General features: G+C 46.7%; 1 protein-coding gene across 2 annotated transcripts in view; it reads left to right on the top strand.

Moving 5' to 3' along the window:
• Nucleotides 1-17,424, top strand: part of LOC140430970 (excitatory amino acid transporter 2-like) — a 654,025-nt gene that overhangs the window by 35,681 nt on the left and 600,920 nt on the right. Inside the window, exon 2 of one of the 2 annotated variants that reach the window (XM_072518819.1) lies at nt 10,096-10,288. The exons of the other annotated variant lie outside the window; for it this stretch is intronic. Coding sequence (XP_072374920.1) covers nt 10,221-10,288 — 68 coding nt within the window. The 5' untranslated portion in view covers nt 10,096-10,220. The remainder of the gene's footprint in view (nt 1-10,095; nt 10,289-17,424) is intronic. 2 annotated transcript variants of the gene reach the window in all.

The raw sequence follows: 17,424 nt of genomic DNA, 5'->3' as shown, positions 1-17,424 counted from the left end.
GCAGCACAATAATCTTGGCTCGTGTCCTTTTACCATGATGAGTAGGATGTGCGCCGATTGGTGCCCGTAAACCACCGGGGCCATAGTGGTAACCGCAATATCGAACAATTCTCCCGTTCCGGTAGCCAATTTGGCCTGGGTACTCGCCAAATCCACGGTCAAATCTCCCATCTAAATGGGGTCAAACGTCTGCTGACCGATCAGGGACATGGCTGTGTCAGTGTCCAACACCAGGTCGAGCAGGTGTCCATTCACACGTTCCGCACCCTAAATGGGGACCACTCAGGGGGCTGCTACACAATTCAGTTGCATGTGGTCGTCCTCCTCCTCGTGCTCATCCAAGCGGCAAGTACAGGCCCTGGCTGGTGGCAGCTCCTACCGAGGCGTCTGGACCTCTGGTTCACCTGTGCTCTGTGTTCATGCTGGGATCTGCGACCACAAGCCCTACAGCGGCTGGCTCCCCCTCTATGGACTCTGGGGAAGGCTCTGCCGAGAAAGCTCGTTCTTTGGCCACTGGGCCCCAGGATGGGGGAGAGGCCACCCGAAGACGTTCTCCATACCTCACATTTCCTGCACTCCTCGGTCCGCGCTTTTGCGGGAGAGTGTAATCTGGACAGCCTGTTGCAATGGGAGGGAAGGTTCGGCCAGTCGCTTCCTCTGCAAGGCCACATTATTAATTCCACAAATCAAACAGTCACGTAGCAATTCTGATTAGGCAATGCCATAAGCACGGTACTCAGCAATTTTTTTACAGCCTTGATTAAAACTCAGTGGTTGACTCACCCAGTGTTCTTTCAACGGTATTAAACTGGTACTACTATACTATTTCTGACAGGATCGGATTAAATGATGCGTCACTGACTCCACAAGCTCATCGAAAGTTTTAGTGTCTAGGGCTGCTGGGTAGGTAAGGCTGCGTATCACTCTGAACGTATGTGCGCCACAGATAGTTAGCAAAATGACAACTTGACGGCCATTCTCCGTGATCTGTTTGACCCTGAAGAATTAATTACCTCAAGAATGGAAGTGTGCAATATTTGAGAAGGGGGGAATCATGAGCAAATGGGCTGTGGAGATACGACATTACTATTTTTTTGGGAGAAGCACAATGCAGGCAAGAACAGAATTTCTGTGGAATCACTCTGTACTGGCTGGATTAGTTGACTGTACTGCGGTGTAGTTCTTTGACAGTCTCTGTACAGAGACCCACTCTGCCCCTGCGTCACTATCCCCTCATTCTGTTGTAAAGGGACATATAATCCCCTTTTATATGGACAATTGAGATATTAATTTTTCAATCTTGCATTGAACTTGAAACTGGCTCATATGTAGAAGGCTGGCTTGGCTCCTGGGCTCTCGCACCTCTCACTTATTTTTCAGCTTCTCGATCTGCTCCCAAGTGTCACCTAATTCCTTTTCAAATTTCAAACTCTCCGCCTCTCTCCCGCAGAGCTACTCCAAACAACTAGTGATCGCTAACATTTTACTCAACTTCTAAGCCCGTCTGCCCAATTCTTTATGGATGTGGTCCGAACAGTTTTTTTCCTTCAGATCTCAGCACCGCTAGCGGGGTGTTATCTAATTCTACCCATTTGGGCAAATTATTATTTAGGTATTTCCTAAGAGTTTCTTCCCATTTGGCACAGCTTGCCATTTCTAATTCTCTCTCTCTCCCTTGGGTTCATCATGGGTGTGTGGGAATCGACCGGGTTAGGGTCCGGCATTCACTAAATTCCCTCCCACAGAAGTTACCCAACACCCTTGACTATCCTAGTTAGAACTATGCAATGTGATCTGCGAGGGTCTCACCCCCACAACTCAAATGTGTGCAGGGTAGGTGAATTGGCCAAGCTAAATTGCCCCTAAATTGGAAAAAAAGAATTGGGTAAATACTTGAATAGGATGGAAATAGAGGAATACGGACCGTGGAAGTGTAGAAGATTTTAGTTTAGACGGGCAGCATGGTCAGCGCAGGCTTGGAGGGCCAAAGGACCTGTTCCTGTGCTGTACTTTTCTCTGTTCTTTTGTTCTTTGTACTCTAAATTGAAAAAAATAAATAAATAAATAACTGTGCAGTGTGTTCACCTCATGTTACAGACACCTGGGGCGCCATTCTCCGACCCCCCACCGGGTCGGAGAATTGCCGGGGGCTGGCGTGAATCCCGCCCCCGCCGTGTCCCGAATTCTCCGCCACCAGAGATTCGGCGGGGGTGGGAATCGCGCCGATAGGCGGGAACCGCGCCGGTCGGCGGGCCCACCCCCGGCGTTTCTCCGGCCAGCGATGGGCCGAAGTCCCGCCGCTGTCAACCCTTGCCCGCCGGCGTGGATTAAACCTCCTTTTGAACGGCGGGACAAGGCGGGCAGGCTCCGGGGTCCTGGGGGGTGGGGCGCGGGGCGATCTGGCCCCGGGGGATGCCCCCACGGTGGCCTGGCCTGCGATCGGGGCCCACCGATCCGAGGGCCGGTCTGTGCCGTGGGGGCACTCTTTTTCTTCTGCCTTCGCCATGGTTTTCACTATGGCGGAGGCAGATGAGACCCCCTCCCCTGCACATGCGCGGCGATGCCGTGAGCGGCCGCTGACGCTCCCGCGCATGCGTCGCCCGGCGAAGACCTTTCGGCGCCGGCTGGCGTGGCGCCAAAGGCCTTTCCTGCCAGCCGGCGGAGCGGAAACCACTCCGGCACGGGCCTAGCCCCTCAAGGTGAGTGCTTGGCCCCTAAAAGTGCGGAGAATTCTGCACCTTTGGGGCGGCCCGACGACGGAGTGGTTCCCGCCACTCCATTATGCCGGAACCCCCCACCCCACCAGGTAGGGGAGAATCCCGCCCCAGGTTTCTGGCCCAATATACTGGTCGGATGTCTGTACTCTCGTCCACCCACTAGAATCCTGGTCATCACGTGATGTGATTGTCCTCTTAATTCAGGCTGGATGTTGGAGAATATAGGATTGGTGGGTTCGAATTCGGAGCAACTAGGTCACTTCTTATCGAAGCCCACTAAGGGCCATTACTACTGTCTGTAAAATTCAAACAGTTCGACCAGTTTATTATTCAAATGTTTTACACAGGTGCCCTTATGTGTGAGATGAACAAAGGACAGACACAAGTTTACAATTCATCCCAAGTTTACGTTCAAACACAATAAAATAGTTATTCCCCCCAAATGATCCCATCTACAATATGCCCATGTTTGTAATACTACCCATGCCGATGAACTGCATCAAGCTACAGGTTCAATCCTCTAAGTCTCAGTCATCTCAGGGCCTTCGTCTGCGACGGTGGGTCTTGCACATTGCTTCTTTCTGTCCTATGGTCCGCTCTTGAGTCTTATTAGCTGCCTTTGTGTCGAATCTTTGGTGGGGACGGTCTCTGGGTGTCCTGTTCTTATTCCCCTCTTCGCACACTTCCGGAAGCTTCTCTGGCCCTCAGCCAATGAGGTCACTGGGTGGAGTTCGCAACACCCAATCGAGTTGCCAATTGCAACTCTGCAGGACACCAGGAACCCCCCCCCCCAGGGATCCATTTTCAGGTGTATTGTCTGCACATATAAGGAATAGGCAGGAAATCTAGGTGCCAAAAAGTCTGGTTTCATCTGGGCAATCCCCAACAATCGATCCATTTGAATGGGGCCAATTATCTTCCAATGTTTTGTTTCAGGACAAGCCCAGAGATGCCCAGCTATCTGTCTCTGTCCAGTGTTTGCCTGTTTGACTTCCCATCAGTCCTGTCTGTGGTTCTGACTGGTTTTAATTTAAAGTGTCCAATTCTTAATTCTGCAGCGCGTCTATAATTCAGGCTGTTGGCCATTTTACCACAACTGTCTCTATACTCGGGTGCAGATCTCTGACAGCCTTTGTATTGGGGTACAGTTCTCAGACAGTCTCTGCACTGGGTGTAGTTCTTTGACAGAGTCTCTGTATTGGGGTTTACTTTTTTAAAAAATAGTTTGATTCAAACTAGAGTATACATGCACATGAACACATACTGCGAGATTCTCCGTCGGCGGGATCCTCCGCTTCGGAGGGTATCCCAACCGAGTGGGATAGCCACATTGGCCGGCTGCCGGTATGGAGGATCGATAGCCAGCACAAACAGAGTGGGGATAACGGGCACCCCTGTCTCATACCCCTCTGTGACCGGAAATTTCCCAAACTAATCGAATTTGTCCTAACGCTAGGCTTGGGGACCGCATATAACAACTGCACACATGAGATAAACATGGGCCCAAACCCGAGCCCTCACAGGGCCTCAAACAAATATCTCCTCTCTACCCTATCAAACGCTTTCTCCACATCCATGGACACAATAACCTCTGGCACCCTGCTTTTAGCCGGCATCATGACCACATTCAATAATCATCTAATTTGCTCGACAGCTGCTTTCACTTCAGAAAACCTGTCTGACACCACCTCCGACACACACCCCTCTAACCGCCTCACCAATACCTTAACCAGCTCCCTCACGTCTGTGTTTAACAGGGAGATGGGACCATGTGACCCACACTCCACCGGGTCCTTATCCTTTTGGGAATTAACAAAATTGATGCCTCAGCCAATGTCACGGCATCTCCCCCGTGCCAAAGAATCAGAAAATATCTTCAGGAGATGTGGGGCCAATTCCGCCGCAAACCGTTTGTAAACGTCGACCAGGAAACCATCCGGCCCCGGCGCCTTTCCCAACTGCATCGACCCAATCGCCTCCATAATCTCCTGTAGTTCCAGTGATGCCTCCAATCCCTGCCCCTTCCCCTTCTCAACCTCTGGGAAAACCAGCCCATCCAGAAACCACTCCACCTCCGCCCCCTCCTCTCGAAAGCTCAGACTTATACAGCCCCTTATAAAAAGTCTCAAATGATTTATTAATTCTCTCCGGCGTCATCATCAACAAACCCCTGATTCCTCACTCTTACTATCTCCCGCGCGGCTGCATGTCGTCTCGGAGCGGCACAGTAGCACAGTGGTTAGCACTGTTGTTTCACAGTGCCAGCGTCCCAGATTCGATTCCAGCTTGGGTCACTGTCTGTGCAGAGTCTGCACGTTCTCCTCGTGTTTCCGTGGGTTTCCTCCGGGTGCTCCGGTTTCCTCCCACAAGTCCCGAAAGATGTGCTGTTACGTGAATTGGACATTCTGAATTCTCCCTCTCAAACAAGCGCCGGACTGTGGCGATTAGGGGCTTTTCACAGTAACTTCATTACAGTGTTAATGTAAGTCTACTTGTGCCAAGAAAGATTATTATTAATTCATGCGCTAACAAGCGGCTGGCGTTCTCACATATTCATACAGAACTACCCTCGCTCTCTGAAGCTGGACTACCACTTTCCCTGTTGTCCCTTTGCAACTTCTGCCACACCGCTAAGAGCTCCCTTGTCGGCGCCATAGATTACCACCAGTCAACCTCCAAAACTATACCCATCAATCGCTGCCTCTCCACCCTCTCTACCTTACCTCTATGGACCTTGCACAAGATCACTTACCCCTGTACCACCACCTTCAACCCCTTCAAAACGTGGAGGGTGAGATCTCCCCGTTCTGATTAAACTCTATATACTCGTTAATCACTGAAGTCACCTTTCCACAAAACTTTTTGTCCGCCAGGAGCGCTGAGTCCACCCTCCACAAGGGACCCTGTGCCTGGCCCACGTCATGCCTCACATTCATGAACCACGATCGCATGTATTCCACACCCATTATCCCGAGAGAATCAAATTTCCCACCCTCCCTCCCAGATGCCTAAACCTCCATGGATTCACCCCCCCCCTCTACCTGATCTGGTCCATAAACACCCTCAGTTCCTTCACCTTTCCGACCTAACCAGTGTCCTTGGGCTAAACCGGTTCAACCGGGGAATCTAACGTGCAGTTGCAATCACCACCCATTATTAATTTATGCGAGTCCAGATTTGGGATGCCCGCTACCATCCGCTTAAAAAACTCCCGTCATTGCAATTAGGCACATAAACGTTTCTACCATTACCGGAACCCCCTCCAAAACCCCTCTAACCATCCATAAACAAACCTCTTGGATCCCGCATCTCCCTGGCCAACACAAATGTCACCCTCTTACTAAATAAGATCGCAATCCCTCTTCACTTGGAACCGAATCCCGAATAAAATGTCTGTCCCACCTCTTTCTCGCCCTCACCTGATCTTTCACCCGCACGTATGTCTCCTGAAGAATCACTAACTCCGCCTTCAAACTTTTCGAATGCGTAAACACCCTAGAACACTTCACCGGCCCATTTACCCCCGCACAATCCAAGTCATTATTTTCACCGGGGATTTCTGACCATCACCCTTAAAACACCACCCTCCCCTCCATCCATTTGAATCCATTGGCCCAATCCACCACAAAACTATGTCTGCCTCCATTTTCCTTTTTTGTCCAAGTCCACCCAAAATGGCCATCCCCCACCCTGCCTTTGCTCAATAAACTACATCGCCTGCAACACCAGCACCCTCTCCTCCCCTCCTCCACCCCTTCCCAACCCGCTATCCCCCCAAACCTACCTTACCATACGGCCCCGCCCCTCTGGCTACCCGTCGTAGCTCCCACCCCACATTTCTTCCGTTCACCACATGCGTGCTAGCGTGACAACTCCCAATCTAAGACCGAAACAAAGGCTCCCGTCCATATCGTCCAATCTGCCCCTTCCTCCACAATGCCTTCCTACGTCAAACCTTCGGACGGGTCCCCCCCCATCCCCCACCCCACCTAGACCCCGGCAATCCGTCTACCAACAGGACAGAGACACACAGGACTCCGACCGACCCCCCCCCCTCCCCATTGTAAAACATCAACGAGGCCAACATGTGAAAACAAAACAAAACATAGGTAAACATATGCAAACATCTCAAAAACCAAAACATTAAAAACAATGCCCCATTCAACCCTCCTCCAAACCATGCTCTTTAATAAAACCTAATGCCTCTTCAGCCATAGTAAAATAATATTCCTTCCCCTTTAATGTCACCCAAAGTTTGGTCGGGTACAGCACCTATTTTGAAAAAGTACCACTTTGGCCCGGATAAACCAGCCTGCCGCTTGGCCAGGTCGGCCCCAATGTCCTGCTATATTTGGTTCCGCTTGCCCACCAAACACCCTCATCCTCGCCCAACTCAAGATCTGTTCCTTCACCTGGAATCAGTGCATTCTCTCTATCACCGCCCTCGGTGGTTACCCTGCTCTCAGCCTCTATTTTAATGATCGATGTGCCCAGTCCACCTCCAGGGCTTTCTCACAGACCCTCTCAACAACAGCTTCACCAACATCTTCGAGATATAGGCCATGGCTCTCATTCCCTCCACCCATTCTGGCAGGCCTACCATGTGTAAATTCTGCCCCTGGACCAATTCTCCTGATCATCCACCTTTACTTTCAGCTCCATGCAAACTGCACCCAGCATCGCCACCTCCACCTCCAACTCCACAATTTGATCGCTGTGGTGCGTGACCCCCTCTCCACCTCTTTGATCATCGGACCTTGCGGCTCCATGTGCTTCTCCACCTACTCCATGGCCCCATGAAGAGGGGCTACCACTTCCTCAATCGCCTTCAACCAGTCCTTCGGATTCCCTCACCAATGCTGCCGAAGCTCCCTCTTCATCAACCCCATCAACTGCTCCACTAGCAATTGGCTGGACCACGATGTCACCGTCATCCCCGCCGTGCCTTCTGGAACTGCGCCACGCAGAACCTCCACCTCCAACACCGTTGCCTTGTTCAACTACTGCTGGGTGCAGTATCCTGGTGACATTCCACCTCGGAGAAGAATTCAATTCCCACCATTTATTTCACACAATTTCCAACCAAAGAGCACATTAATCGGGCAGAAAGGGCCAAAACAAACGCCTTCAAGCAGGAGCCACCCTGCTTGAGCCACCCAATCAAAACATGGCAACACCGCAAGTACTGGGATGTGGTCTCGGTAGTGGGTGTAGTACTTTGACAGTCTCTGTACTGGGTGTAGTTCTTTGACAGTCTCTGTTATAGGGTGAAGTTCTTTGACAGTCTCTGTACTGGGTGTAGTTCTTTGACAGGTTCTATACTAGGGTGAAGTTCTTTGACAGTCTCTGTGCTGGGTGTAGTTCTTTGACAGGTTCTGTACTAGGGTGAAGTTCTTTGACAGTCTCTGTGCTGGGTGTAATTCTTTGACAGGTTCTGTACTAGGGTGAAGTTCTTTGACAGGTTCTGTACTGGCGTGTAGTTCTTTGACAGTCTCTGTACTGGGTGTAGTTCTTTGACAGTCTCTGCACTAGGGGGTAGTTCTTTGACAGTCTCTGTACTGAGGGTAGTTCTTTGACAGTCTCTGTACTAGGGGGTAGTTCTTTGACAGTCTCTGTACTAGGGGGTAGTTCTTTGACAGTCTCTGTCCTGGGGGTAGTTCCTTGGCAGTCTCTGTACTAGGGAGTAGTTCTTTGACAGTCTCTGTACTGGGGGCAGTTCTTTGACAGTCTCTGTACTGGGGGGTAGTGCTTTGACAGTCTCTGTACCGAGGGTAGTTCTTTGACAGTCTCTGTACTAGGGGGTAGTTCTTTGACAGTCTCTGCACTGGGATCATTTTATACCCCTCTTTACGCCCTTCTCGAAGAATATGTAGCCTGTGTCCATTACAGCATCGGCCGGGGGCAGGAAGGTCCAATGGGGTGGCTGCTCCAATATTTGGAGGTCCCAGAACAGGGTTTTGAACTTCCAACTGTCAGGTGATGTCTGCGTCACACCATGCCTCTGGCCCTTTGCCGAGCTGGGTGCCAGCAAGTCTGCGCAGCACTTGCCAAACAAAGCAGGTTCTCTGGAGTGGAAACAATGGTTCATTCTGAAATAATGTGGCATTAGCATCTGATCAGCCTGTTCCAAGCCTGTCTGGAGGAATACAGTCTATTGCAGCTCTGCAGTTTGCAAATTGCATTGTCTGGCCATGTTTAATCGTGGCTTGTACATTCTGAGTTTTTATCCATGTTCATGAAAGGAAAATATCAATATTTTGGTTATAACCCTGAAGGACATGGGTGACCTGACCACAGTGTTGTCCCTTGACAGAGTCTCTCGATTGGGGTGTAGTTCTTTCACAGTCCCTGTACTGGGGTGTAGTTCTTTTGCAGTCTCTATACTGGGGTGTAGTTCATTGACAGTCTCTGTACTGGGGGTAGTTCTTTGTCACAGTCTCTGTACTGGGGTGTAGTTCTTTGTTAGAGGCTTTGTGTTAGGGTACAACTGATCTATGGTTGTTTATTTCATGAAACCCAATCAACAATCTTCTATTCCTTTCTCCCTTACTTGTTTATCTAGCTTCTCCTTCAATACACATACACTCTTCCCTGTGGCATTAAGTTCAGCATTATAATTACCCTCTGGTTATTTGTATTTCTCCTGAATTCCTTATTAGATTTATCAGTGATTGTCGTATATTGATGACCACTAGTTCAGGTCTCCCCACATGTGGAAACATTTTCTCTGTTTATCCTCGAGGGCCCTTTCATAATGTTTCAGTCATCACTTTGCCTTCTCACGTCTAGAGAAAAGGAACTTAGACTGTTCAGTCTTTCCTGATATTTTAGCCTAGTGGTGGGCAACCTGTGGTTCGGGGGCCACATGCAGCATATCAGGGTTCTGAGTGCGACCCACTAGACATTTTGTTGACCATTGCCCATGCGTAGAGTTGCTACATCCACTTGAATTCAACTGCGCAGTTTTTATTCTACTGCTATGACTGAAGTTATATGTAAATAAAACAAGGGCAAATGAAATGAGGTGCATGCAGATTGTAACAACATTGACTGTGGGAGACGTGCACTTCCTCTGTGTCCAATCAATTATAAATATTTCTTTTGTTTTTCCGATTTGAAGTTTATGACCATTCTAATAACATATAAACGATTAAGCATTTTCGGTAACTTGTTATAAAGTATTTGACGTGCATTAAATTCATTCTTATTCATGGGGTCACAGTTGGTGAACAAGTCGAATTTGAATCTTGCTGCCCCCTGAGATGAAGATGGACCCCTCATGTGGCCCATTCATTAGCGTAGGTTGCCCATCACTGGTTTAACCATACAGTTCTGGTCTCATTTTTGTAAATCTTTTTTTCACCATTTTTTTCTTCAGTGCATCGATACGCCCAATCTTCACGTTTTTAAAGTCTTGCATTTTGTCGCAAACGTCTTCGACTTGGTGTCATTCGAGTATTTAGAATTTTAATTCCAATTCCTGAGTCCAAGACGTGTATGTAAATGATGAACAACAGTGGTCCTAGCGTCGATCCCAGTGGAATATCGCTTCACACCTTCGGCCAGACTGGGTAAATATCTTTTGCCCCTATTCTCAGTTTTCTGTGTTGTAGCCAGCTTATTTTCCATTTCTGCTTGTCCTCTCTCCCTCTGTGCTCTCATCTTAGCCATGAGTCCATCAGGTGGTACCGTATTACCTTTGGGAAATTCAAATTTATTACATCTGCTACTGTTTGTGTTACTTCAAATATTCATTAAGTTTGATCACCCATGAAACCCATTCTATCCATACTGTAGCCTATATTTCCTGTTGAATATTTGAGAAAGGATTCCATTACCTTTGCCAACACCATCATTAAGTCAGCATATACAAAGTTTCCTGGACTTCTCTCTTTTTAATATTGGAATATAATTAACTGTATGTCCATCCTCTGGCAGTATTCCTCTTTCTAATAATTGTTTGTAAATATATAATAGTGCCTCTGCTCTTAATCTCCTTTCTTATAGCATGTGCAGATGCAATCCATTTGGACCTGGAGTTTTACCGAAGTTTGACTGATTTATTTCCTCACTGTCTATTTGAAAGGCCTTTACAATCCAGTGGTTAGCATTGCTGCCTCATGGCGCCAAGGTCCCAGGTTCGATCCCAGCTCTGGGTCACTGTCCGTGTGGAGTTTGAACATTCTCCCCGTGTTTCTATGGGTTTCGCCCCCACAACCCAACGATGTGCAGGGTAGGTGGATTGGCCTTGCTAAATTGCCCCTTAATTGGAAAAAATGAATTATGTACTCAAAATATATTTTAAAGAAGGCCTTTGTATTTTTTTAAATCACTTCTTCCAATGACGTGTCTGCCCTGTTAAGCCTCCCAGGTAAATAGTGAGGCAACGTAATGATTGAATATTTCTTCCATTTTGGTATCATTACCTCTGAGTTTATCTTGTGCATCATTTAGTGAGCTTACCCCTATTCTGATCTTATTTTATTAACAATGTGTAAAATACTTGACTATTGCTTTCTAAATTTCTGATTAATTTAGTTTTGCTGTCCTTCCTTGCTTTCCTAATTATATGTCAACTTCCTTCTCAACCACTTTGTATTCCTTTTCGACATTCTTTCCTTTATTGTTTATGCACTTAGCATACGGATGCCTTTTTCTTTAGTTTCAATTTTAGGATCACTCTATTTATGCCTGGTGTTTATTTCATGGCACGTTTGTTCTTATTTTGTGACGGAATAAATACCTCATGAATTCTTGTGATTCCCTTTTTAAATACTTCCCACTGCTGTTCAGCCTGTCAACATTATTCTCTTTTCCCACCCCACCAAAATTGACTTTGTTCCAAATCGATTACTTTTGCCTTAGTTTTATTTCTATCTTCCGCACTGAATATTTTCAACTATCTCCTGCCATGATTGCTTTGTCCCCTCACATTTCCCTACACCTGCTTTTCTTATCTGCTCTGATTCATTTCCCATCATTATATTGAGCATTAATTTCTCTCTTGTTAGACTTCAGATTTATGAGGTAAAAATAAGTCCTGCATACATTGTAAAGACTCCATTCTCTTTACCCCTTTCCTTCCCTCTTGCCAATTTATTTGTGGGTTTTTGAAACCTCCCATATCTGTTAAATCAATTTGTTTTATTCATTTCATAAATTTGGTTCCATATTTCTACCTAATTTCCCTTCCACTATTAGCTGCTGTATAAAGTACCCTCATTAATAATATGATCAATCCATCTGTATTTTTCATCTCAGTCTATATTTATTCTGTTGGCATCTTAATAACAGTAGAAAACAAAGGGCATATTGTAATCTCTAATTGGTACAGCTAGTTCTCCCAACACATCTTTTCTTATTCTTAGAAAATGTGTTACAAACGGCAATATTTAATTGCCAACCCTGTTCATCTTGTAGTCATGTAGCAGATGTTGCAATATCTGCTTTCTTGCCTCCAGTTCCCCCATTTTGTTTTAAATGCTGTGCATATTGCAGTACAGGCAATTTAATTTGTTTTTATTATTGTTTTTCTCACTTCAGTTTATTACATCTACAGGAACGATAGGAAATCTGGTAGAGCGCAAGGAATGCCTTAGTGATTAAGGATTCAATTATTTCAATGATAAGAGAGGATGCAACAACGACAATGTTACCATTATCTCATGCCTTCAATATAAAAAAATTGTTCTGAGACATTTAAAGAGCTAGCAGGCGGTGGAGAATACGTAGAATTAAGGAATATAAAAGAATTTCAGACTGCAGCTAGAGTTGTGTATCGGCCTGCTGGGAGCAGCTCTGAAATGACAGATTGCACAAGTGCAGAGGTTAGACAAGCATGCAGCAAAGGCAGAGTGATGGAATTGGGGAATTTTAACTGTCATAGACATTGGGATAAGCAAACTAGCACATGTCAGAAGGGCAGCAAAATTCTTGACTGTATTCAGGGAAACTTTCCACAATAATATGCCGGAGAACCAGCAAAGAGACATGAAGGGGCTGGTTTAGCACAGGGCTAAATCGCTGGCTTTGAAAGCAGACCAAGGCAGGCCAGCAGCACGGTTCAATTCCCGTACCAGCCTCCCCGAACAGACGCCGGAATGCGGCGACTAGGGGCTTTTCACAGTAACTTCATTTGAAGCCTACTTGTGACAATAAGCAATTTTCATTTCATTTCATTGGTAGGTTTAAAATGGGCAATGAGCCAGATTTAGTTCACAGCCTAAAGTTCCTTGAGCATTTATTGAATAGCAATCAAACACTGCGCTCGAAAGGGGGAAACATCAAACAGATACTAAGGGCAAGATTATTTGGATGGTGGGATTTCCCGCCTCACCACCTGATGAGTCAGTGGAAAATGACCCGCGTCAATCACACTAGCCCTACAACCATTTAACGTTTCACTCCTGACTCCCACCAGCAGCTCCGTAGCCCCAGCAGAGAGGACTCAGAATACAAGCAATCCCCCAAATTCTAAATTATGTAGTCCAGAATACACAACAGGGAGGGGAAGTGAGTGGTGAGGGGAAAGGGCGAGAGGGACGGGGTAGTTGGAGAAGCTGGATGGGAGGGAGCGCTTGCACGTTCAATGTGGAAAGGAGAGCCTTGGGTGAGGCGCCCTACCCTTCCTGCCTGAGACCCAAGCAAGGTGACCTGCCAGGCTTCTCCCCTAACCCGAACTCCCACCAGCCAGGCCGGGAGCTGCCCTTAAGTGGCCAGTAAGGGCATCAACTTAAGCAAGGATTGGGGGGGGGGGGGGGGGCACCCCATGTAAAAGACAAATCAAGGACAATCAGGAGGTTGGTAGATAGCCCACCTGGGGAGTTTGACAAGACCCCTGTCTGCAAACCTGCTCACAAGGGACTGAAATTCTGCCCACATTTTCTAGATTTAGATAGAGTTGACTTCAATAAGACGAGACACAGTGTTTACAACAAACTGGGAAAATCTGTTAATGGATAAATCAACAGAAGATCAGTGGAGTATATTCAAAAATATTATTTTTTAGAAAATATTTAATTCAAGGCATTTTCACACAGAGGATCAGAAGAGCTCAATGAACAACCACAACCCGTCTGCCCCCCTGACACCAGCCACCCCACCACATCTCGTTTCCCCCATTTCAACCCCCTTACCCATTCCCCCCCCCACAACACGCCCCCCCTCCTCTCATTGCTGACCCTTCAATCCTCCTTAAAGAAATTGATAAATAGCTTCCACCTCTCGGTGAACCCCTCTGCTGGCCCTTGCAGAGTGAACTTGACCTTCTCCAGCCTCAGGAATTCTGCCAGGTCAATCACCCACACTCCCGCTATCAGCGGCTACAAGTCTGGCAACCCGAACAAAATCCATCTCCAGGCTATCAGGGAGGCAAAGGCAAAACATCGGCCTCCCTCGCCCCATGAATTCCCAGGTCTTTCGACACCCCAAATATTGCCTCCACTGGACTCAGAACCATCTTCACTCCCAGCACCTCGGACATCACATCCGAAAACCCCTGCCACAGCCCCTTCAGTCTTGGACACGCCAAGAACATGTGGGCGTGGTTTTGCGGGCCCTCCTGTGCACCGCCCACACCTGTCCCCTACCCCCGCAAGGAACCTACTCATCCTCACCACCATCATGTGAGCCCTATGCATCACCTTATACTGGATGGGGCTTAACCTCGCACATGACAAGGACGCGTTCCCCTCCACAAGGCCTCCGCCCACATCTTGGACCCCATCTCCCCTCCCAGCTCCTCTTCCCGTTTCCACTTAATATCTCCCACAGGTCTCCCTCCCGTTCCATCAACTCCTCATAGACATCCAACACTTTCCCCTCTCGTTCAACAGCACCTTGTCCTTCAACCCCAGGGGCGGCAGCCCAGGAAAGGATGGCACCTCTCTCCGTACAAAGTCCCAAACCTGCTGGTACATAAAGCCATTCCCCTGGGCAACTCATACACTATCTCCAGGGCCTCCAGCCCCTCACATTTATTCCTTATAAACAAGCCACCGAAGCTCAATCCCGGTTTGCCGCCACCACCTACACCTCACATCCAGCCCCGTTAGTGCAAACCTATGGTTATTACAGATTGGCGCACACACCAAGGCACTCTCCTGCTCCAAATGCTGCCTCAACTGCCCCCACACCCTTAGAGCCGACACCACCACTGGGCTCGCGGGGTACCTGGCCGGTGAGAATGATAAATTCGCCAACAACTACACCCTCAAACACGTACCCCTACATGACGCCACCTTCACCCACCCACACAGCGACCCCTTCCACAGGGCCCATTTTAAAATTAAACTTTATTAGTGTCACAAGTGGGCTTACATTAACACTGCAATGAAGTTACTGTGAAAAGCCCCTAGTCGCCACATTCCGGAACCTGTTCGGGTACACAGAGGGAGAATTCAGAATGTCCAATTGTTATGGGCCAGGGTTTAAAGAACCCCAAAGTGTATCATGGAGTTCACCTGACCCTCAACTTTTAATAGTTGTGGTATGGGGAGCACACGGTCCACTCTACAGGTGTGGTACAGCAGAAATGGAAAAGTATTTTTTAAAGCAAAACACTGTTTATTCTGTGAACTCAAGTTAACTTTTTTAAAACATACAGTGAACATCTTAGCAACCATCAATTCAAAGATAACCTCCAAAGAATACAACCTTAAGTAATCCTTAAGCTGTCCTTTTAACATCCATAAGATTGAAAAAAACCTTTAAACAGAAGCACATCAGGTTAAAGTCACTACAGAGAGCAGTTATTCGTTTTAAATCACCAAAGTATCGATTAACAATCTTTAGATTACAGAGAGAGAGACTCATACACCTTCTGGCTGTGACTGCAGCTATCCAGCTCTGAAAACTAAACTAAAACACACCCTGCAGCAAACAGCCTAAAATGAAAGTAAAAGGCTGACAGACAGCCCAGTTCCACCCACACTCTGACATCACTCATAAACACCCATTTCTTAAAGGTACATTTCTTAAACACCCATTTCATAAAGGTACTCTCACATGACACCTCCCCCCAAGAAAAAAAAATAAACCATCAACTTCAAGATGGTTTCATTTTACACCTTTTCACTGTCCTTAAAGAAACGCATACAGTAAATATACTTTTTTGTTTAAAAAAACAACACACGCAAACAGGTATAATAATATAGTCCATTTTTGTTTTGTTCTTCCTCCAACTGGAACTGCTTCCGTTCATCGCATTCGTGACAAAGCATCGGCTATCACGTTTTCAGATCCTGCCACATGTACTATTTTTAAATGAAATGGCTGTAACAATAAACTCCAGCGAAACAGCCTTGCATTGTTATTCCGGAATCGCTCCAAAAACGTCAACAGATTATGATCAGCATATATAATGGTGTCAGACGGATTGCTGATCACATAAATGTGAAAATGTTGCAAAGCTAGCACCAAACTCAACATCTCCTTCTCAATTGTTGAATACTTTTTCTGGTGAGAATTCAATTTCTTTGAAAAATAACCAATAGGCCGCTCCAGCCCTTCATCGTCGTCTTGTAGAAGCACCGCACCTACACCCACATCAGTCGCATCAACCATCACTTTGAATGGTTTCATATAATTTGGGATGGCTAAAACAGGAGCAGTGGTTAACACAACCTTCAGGCCGTCAAATACCTGTTGAAAGTCCGCTGTCCACTGGAAGTTGTTACGCTTCTTGAGCAAGTCCGTCAGTGGAGCGACCACACTTCTGAAATTCGGTACAAATTTCCAGTAAAATCCACTCATACCAAGAAATCGCATTATTTCCCGTCGTGTCGAGTGTATCGGAAACTCCACAATAACTTTTGTGTTCACATCCCGTGGGACCATTCGACCCTGTCCGATTGTATGGCCAAGGAAAGTGACTTGGGCTTTTCCAAATTCACTTTTGGCTAGGTTTATCACCAAACCCGCCTCCTGAAGTCGATCGAATAACTCTATCAGATGTTTCAAATGTTCTTTCCATGTCTGGCTGAAAATTACCAGATCGTCAATGTATACCGCACAATTGGGTAATCCAGAAACAACTTTGTTAGTTAACCGTTGAAATGTGGCTGGAGAATTTTTCATGCCAAATGACATAACTTTGAATTGGTATATACCATCTGGAGTCACAAAAGCTGAAATCTCCTTCGCATTTTTGGATAAAGGTACCAATAACAGCTGATTGTCCCACTTCCTCAATGCAATCCTCCAAATGTGGGCTAGGATAAGAGTCCGTTCCTGTAACTGCATTAACCGTTCTATTGTCCACACACAACCGTTGGGTACTGTCTGGTTTTCGTACCATCACTATGGGTGAGCTCCATTGGCTGCAACCCACTTCAATTATGCCATTTTTTTTAGCATACTCTCAATCTCTTTGTTAACCTGTGCGAATTCTAAAGGGTTAAGTCTATATGGATGTTGTTCGATTGGAACAGCATTTCCCACGTCTACATTATGTATAGCCATTTTAGTACTTCCCAATTTATCTCCACAAACCTGCCCATGTGATATCAATAACTCTTTCAGGTCAGTTCGCTTATCCTCTGGAAGGTAACTCAACAATTTATCCCAATTTTTAAGAACATCCTCATTTTCCAATTTAATTTGAGGTATGTCAAAATCACAGTCATCTGGATTTGGTTCGTGACTTTGAGTTAGAATCATTAAAACCTCCTTTTTCTCTCCTTCCCTTTCAAAGTACCTTTTAAGCATA

This window comes from Scyliorhinus torazame, chromosome 10 (genome assembly GCF_047496885.1).
Source record: "Scyliorhinus torazame isolate Kashiwa2021f chromosome 10, sScyTor2.1, whole genome shotgun sequence".
Lineage (NCBI taxonomy): Eukaryota > Metazoa > Chordata > Chondrichthyes > Carcharhiniformes > Scyliorhinidae > Scyliorhinus > Scyliorhinus torazame.
The sequence above is the reverse complement of the archived record's forward strand: the minus strand, read 5'-3'. Positions and strand labels throughout refer to the sequence as shown.